General features: G+C 44.6%; 1 protein-coding gene across 1 annotated transcript in view; it reads left to right on the forward strand.

Annotated features, from left to right (window-relative positions):
* Positions 1–869: 869 nt before the first annotated feature.
* Positions 870–6,712, forward strand: part of Ccdc3 (coiled-coil domain containing 3) — a 129,788-nt gene continuing 123,945 nt past the window's right edge. Inside the window, exons 1-2 of the mRNA XM_004647780.2 lie at positions 870–1,508; positions 4,009–4,183. Of these exons, the coding sequence (XP_004647837.1) occupies positions 1,141–1,508; positions 4,009–4,183 (543 nt within the window). The 5' untranslated portion in view covers positions 870–1,140. The remainder of the gene's footprint in view (positions 1,509–4,008; positions 4,184–6,712) is intronic.

Raw genomic sequence — 6,712 nt, forward strand, 5'->3', positions numbered from 1 at the left:
AACCCAGGCCCTTGTGCTTCGTAAACAAGTGCTTAGACTGCTGAGCTATCTCCCTAGCTGCAGTCTATTATTTTAAAGCAGTTTGTTTATCTTATAGGCTTGTTATGTACATGTACAATGATGGGTGTATCATACACCTGAGATATCATATGCATGCAGACGGTAATATATAAAATATATGATCGTGGATTTATAAACTTGTTTCCTCTTGACTCTACCAGGACTAATCAAGGGAATTTACAGAGCATAGAACTGCTGAGTCTGAGTTGCCTCAAATTTCTCATTGGCTTGTGAAGAGCAGTTTGGAAACAACGTCTTTGGAAACAACGTCTTAGTTTCTCAGGGGTTGAATCTTTTATCAAGGCTTTTTGAAGATCAATAAAAAATAATCAGAATTGGTAAAAGGTTTTTTTTGGAACTGGGGATTGAACTCAGGCCCTTGAGCTTGCCAGGAAAGCGTTTATTCTACTGAGCCATCTCCCCTGCCTCAGCCCACCCTGAGGGTGGGGCTGGCAGAGCATGTGGTGCCAAATGCTGGGAATTGAACCTCAGTTCCCTGCAGCTGCCTAAGCTTGCCTAAACAGGCGCATTAGACCACTGAGCTATCTTGCCCGCCCTGGAAAAGATTGTTAGCCCATACTTAATCTCTGCGAAGATGAAATCGGGTTTGATCTCTATGTATTTTTGCTCCTTAATGAACTCCACATAAAATAAAGACAGCGAGCAGTTACCCAAGACCGTCCACGTTTGGGGCGATACTCCTCCACACCTGGTACCAGCTCGGGCCGGCGCGTTGCTGGAGCAGCTGGGACTCTGCCTGGAGACCCTACACCACCCTGAGGTGCGGGGCCCAGAGCTGCTGCGGCGCAGCGACGGACCAGAGACTCTCCGCCCCGGCCGCGGGGGGAGGGGTGAGGGGGGTGAGCAGGGCGGAAGGCGGGCGCGGGTTCCCGGAGACCTTTAAAGCGCGGCAGGCGCGGGCCTGGGCGTTGAGCCGAGCGGCGGCCGAGGGCGCACAAGCAGCCCGGTGCCGAAGGAGGAGCAGAAGCAGGAACAGAGCAGGAACAGCAGCCGCGCGAGGGGCTGCCCGCCCCCCGCCTCTCTCCAGCGCCCGGCATGCGCCCCCGCTAGCCCGTCAGCATGCTGCGCCCGCTGCTCCTCGCAGCGCTCTGCCTGGCCGGCCGCCCCGGGCGCGCCTGCCAGCTGCCCTCCGAGTGGAGGCCCCTGAGCGAAGGCTGCCGCGCGGAGCTGGCCGAGACCATCGTGTACGCCAGGGTGCTGGCCCTGCACCCCGAGGCGCCCGGCCTCTACAACTACCTGTCGTGGCAGTACCAAGCAGGCCAGGGCGCGCTCTTCTACTCGGCAGAGGTCGAGATGCTGTGCGACCAGGCGTGGGGTAGCATGCTGGAGGTGCCTGCCGGCTCCAGGCTCAATCTCACCGGCCTGGGCTACTTCTCCTGCCACTCGCACACCGTCGTCCAGGGCTACTCCTATTTCTTCTTCCTCAGGTGAGCCGGGCACCGCCTCCGCTTCCGCCACCTTCTCCGAGCTTGCAAGGAGCCTGCGGCCAGCTGGAGAGCCCCTGGGGTCCTGTCCCCCTCATGCGTTATTTCCTCTTTCTCAGTCTGACTTCTCTACAGGATCCTGATTACCTCTTCAGAATCCAGAGGTGATGTCGGTGTGCAATACACAGACTGGTGTCTCAGGCAAAAGGTCACAGTGCTTTCCAACAACTATTTCAGTCTTTGAAAAACTGACTCTCATGGGTAAGAATTAGGACAGAGAGACAAGCAGTCTTTGAAATCTGTCCTTGAAACTCTGGGTCTCTTTCTTGTCATCTTTGGGTCAAATATTTGTCAAGGACCTCTGCATCCCCACCTGCAGAAGATGAGGAGCAAGTCTGGTGGGTACTAAACACACCCGCTCAGACAAAGCTCCTGGTGCAGTGTAGCTGCCTAACCAGAGAGTGAGAGGACCCACTGTCCTGGTACTCACCTCAGTGCCCAGACAGGCCGGTTGTCCTCTTGTGGCATAGTCTCTGCCAACCTCCTGGTTATTCACAAGCAAAGGTTTCTGGGTCCTGCCTGGGGTGAGACTCTGGTTCACAGGATTTTGAACAGCACAGCACTGAATCAGACAGGCGGCCCTCTCGGAGTCAGTACCACTGCAGTCCTGCAAGGTACTGTGAAATTGGTCTTTGGTCAAGATGGAAGGCATCTTGTCCCAGAATTCAGTCCATTCCCATTGATTATTGAATTCTACTGAAATCTGAAATCAAAAACAGCAGGTGGAACACTAAATTCATTGGTTGATTTCCATTGAATTAAGGTGATACAGGACATCATTGAGAAAATAAAAGTGGAATTGAACCTATATGTCTAGACAGGGGGTAAGTTAATCCAAAGATGGTGTGATCAATAATAGTTTCAGGTTGCCCCAGTCCATGAAGCAGCATTCTCGGTATATGGAACCATCTGGACCTAGGTCTGCAGATTTTTAGCTCCTGTCACAATGAGAAAGAAAACAGTTCCATAGAATATGTTTGGAAACTCACGTCCACATGTGTTTTCCATATTGAAGCCAGAATATCTAAGTTTAGAATAACATGTCCTGCTTTGTGTTGGCTTGAGAAGGGGTTAGCTAGATTAGGTTGAGTTGTGTGTGTGTGTGTGTGTGTGTGTGTGTGTGTGTGTGTGTTTTAACTGCTGAGAAAGGGTAATCTTTAAATAAAGTCAGCGAAAATGGAGAGACTGTCTTCCACACACAGAGAAACTTAACTCTGAGTTTAGTTTCTGTTTAGGAAAAGTACTGAGGAACCAGTTATAAAACTATTCAAGGACACACTTTATTTTCCAAAGCAGGAGGAGCCCAAGTACTTGAGCAAAGTTTATAACTTTCCTTCTTCTCCCTTTTCTTCTTCTTTCTTCTTTCTTCTTCTCCTTTGCCTCCTCCTCCTCCTTCTTCTCATTCTCCTCCTCCTGCTCCTCCTCCTTCTTCTCCCCTTCTTCCTCCTCCTCCTCCTCCTCCTTCTCCTTCTCCTTCTCCTTCTCCTCCTTCTCCTCCTCTTCCTCCTTCTCTTTCTTCTTCTTCTTCTATCACAAAGCAATTTTGTCCAGTGACTGGAGTGATCAGCCAACTCTTCATCTTTTGCTCTAACACTGTTACAAAGAGGGCAGACTTACCAAGCCAAATAGTAGTCTCACAGATTTTCATTTCATAGGACCATGTAAATAATTGCATCGAAATCATTTCTTCTCTGTTGTTCTAGGACCCCCTGCCTGAGAACAAATACCAAGTTGTGTGTGTGTGTGTGTATGTGTGTGTGTGTGTGTGTAAGGTTGGCTGTAGAGACTCATGTGGAAGCCCACTGTGCCCCCTTTTTCTGGGTTATAATCATCACCTCTTCTTTTCCATGACTGCTCTAAAAAGAAATTTGTATCAAACTTGGTTTAAAAAAAGTTTGCTAATATTTGCATTGCCTCCATTCTAAGTGATTTATTTACTTACATTGCTTAATGCAGTCTTGATGACAGCATTAAAAAAGTAGATAGAGTCCTGTTATAATCTCTTTCAACAGATGAGAAGACTGAGGCTTATGAATTAAGACATCTGTTTCATGTAATAAATAAAATAATGCAATGGCTATTTGAACCCAGGTCATCACAATTGGCCTTTCTCTTACCTGGAAGCAAGATACTATGTCTGAGAAAAAAAAAAAAGGCTTTTTGGAGACTTGAAAGATGTACAAATACACAGACATGCCAACATCTACTTTCCCCTTTCTGTCTCAAAATTGTTCTTTTGCAAACCCAACGGATAGACTCAAGAAGTGTAAGGTAGAGAAACAGAAATAAGAACTGTAGAAACAACTTCATGAAGACCTTGCCAGTCATTGTGATGAACTTAATATGGCTACCATGATCCCCTGTGATTCTTGTCCCATGCCGGTTTATTCCAGCCATCCCAGATCCATCTCTGTTTTTTTTTTTTTTTTTTCTTCTCTACTAGGATGGATGAAAATTATAACCTCTTGCCTCATGGTGTCAATTTCCAAGATGCCATTTTTCCTGATACACAGGAAAATAGGAGGATGTTTTCCAGCCTTTTTCAGTTTGCGAACTGTTCCCAAGGACAGCAGCTTGTGACTTTCTCCAGTGACTGGGAGATCCAGGAAGACAACAGGGTAAGCACTGCCTAAACACCATGCCACAGCAGAACAATGGATCTGCTATATCTTGTATGAATCTTGTGACCAAGGGAGTCAAGAATATTCCTGCAAAAACTTAGATCGAAGTGTTTATCACCTCTCTCCCTCCTAGATGTTAGAAAACATTACTCATAAACTTTAGATTCCTGAGGTTTTATTATTTATTCAAAAAGTATAGAAAGAAAATTAGATAAATGTTGGCTTATTGTGTCTCAGTTTCCCCTTCTGCAAAAGAGACAATAAAACCAACTGCACCACAGGGCCAACACAGTATGATTTAAATGTGAAATGTAGTTATGCAAACTCCTTGGCATAGTACTTAGAAGAGTGGGTGTTCAGTATGTGTAAACCATCGACTATTTTTGTTATTGTTATGGAATTCTTCTGTAGAAAGAAAAAGTTCTCAAGAAAATAAAATAACTTTTATAGCTAATATTTCTATGATTTTAGAATATTTGTTAAAACTGATAGGATGGCCAAGGTGATCACGGAGTGGAAGGATCAGGACTATTTTGGGTATGAAAATACAAAGAGATTTTCCAACTTGGCTCAAATCCCAGTGGAGGGAGATTTTTGAGACTTGTCACTTTTCCAAAACATGACACTGTTACAACAGAGTTGGGATGGTATTGCACCTATTAGTCTAGGCCTACGTGATGGTGGCCTTTCAGTCCCAGGCCACCCCAAAGCTGTCTTTAGGGAAACATGACAGAGTCTTAGAGAAAGTTCTGATGTGGGAATCACCTTTTTATAGGACAAGTGGACTCGCACACAGCAGGTGTTTCCCTTTTTTGCAGCCACTTGGGAAGGCTTTGAGAGAAATGACTTGTCTGGTGGCAAGGCCTAGCGTAGCTGCTTTGTTTTTCTGGAGTACTTTATCTTTCACCCAGGCTCCCTGCCCTTGCAGATGCCTCCTGAGACTTGTACAGCAGCTATTCATGTGATAGACAAATATGTCCTGCCAACGGAAATCATTATTTTTTGACATTAAGTGGTTTCTTTCATAGTTCTATCCTCTTGACAGAAAGCTTTTTTGTATTTTAGGGAAGGATCCACGGGGTGTTCAGGGTCTTACTACTGGATTGGACTTGCAGTGATCTGCCTGTTTACAGCCTCCCAAGAGCTGAGATTACAGGCGCCCAGTCTCAATTGCCATCTTAGTACACCCTGGGGTCGGGGCTGGCCCAGCAGGCCCAGAGATTGACTCCCCAGTCCCTGTACTTGCTTGCAGGCATTTTAATCCACTGAACTATTTGGCCAGCCCCTCTATTGACAGAAATCTTGGTCTTTCTAACCCCTCAGTGCTTTATCAGTATTTTTGGGAAATCTGCCTTATATTTTACCCTTAACATGTTTCTGAACACTTGCTTTATTTTATCCTTCTTAATCTTTATGATGGCTCACTCTATATTGAAGTGGATGCACCCAGCCTAAGCCGCAGTAACCAAAGTGTGAATCACACCTAGTGTATTCTAAAAACAATCTTTTTTGGCATGCCACTTACTTAACTAAACCCTTCATAGTAACAGATTTATGTTCAGAGTTCTAATATTCTAAAAATACTGGAATACGTTGGCCCCAAAACTTTAGCTACATAACTTATTAGCCCTATGGTCACATAATGAAGCTATTAACATTACATTGGAATTAGATTTTTCCATGACTTGAAAAGAAAAGGAGCAATAGGACCATGGAAAATTGTTTCAATGTGAAAGCAGATCTATTTCTGTTGATCAGATGTTGATCTTAGGACACTTCCCTTTTCCTTTCCCTTTAGTACTCTGGCCTCTTAGATAACAAAGTGTGGGAGTACAGCATACATGGAGAAAGAGTCAACACTTGAAAGGAGGAAAATAATTGTTTCAGATCACTGTACTTTTGAGCAGTTGAATTTAGAAAATTGATCTGAGGCACCCCGGACTTCTCAGACCTTTTGCTTGTACCATTTTTATTCCCCACCCACTTTGAAAAGGGCCACGTCTGAACTAAATGCAATTAGGCCATTATTTTAACATTTAATTTTAAGAAATTAAAATGAAGGAAATTTACTTTAAGAATTTTTTCAATGTTCCTAGTGATATTCTTACATAGTCTAGCATGATTAAATCAGTTGTAAATGGATGGTCTCAGAGTTAGATGAAGAATTATTAACAACTACTTGCTCTTTTATTTAAAAACATATTGAAGTGTCTGTCTTTGTGGGAAGGTAAGTATCAAGTTTTCTTTCCTATCCAGGATAAGCATGTAATGGAATGTCAGGAACATTCTACATTTTCCCTCAACCTTAGGCAGGACCAAAATTGCTGTTCAGGACAGTTTGGTTGAAGTAGGAATAAGTGTCAGGAGACTTTCGATAATCAGAACATGCTAATCCTTTTCATGCTCTGAGAGCAGTGAATGCTTCGGGACTTGCATAAATGCTTTGTGCACGTGTGTGTGTGTGTGTGTGTGTGTGTGTGTATGTGTGTGTGTATGTGGAAAGAGAGAGAGAGAGAGAGAGAGAGA

The sequence above is a fragment of the Octodon degus genome, unplaced genomic scaffold (genome assembly GCF_000260255.1).
Source record: "Octodon degus isolate 3935 unplaced genomic scaffold, OctDeg1.0 scaffold00324, whole genome shotgun sequence".
Taxonomy (NCBI): Eukaryota; Metazoa; Chordata; class Mammalia; order Rodentia; family Octodontidae; genus Octodon; species Octodon degus.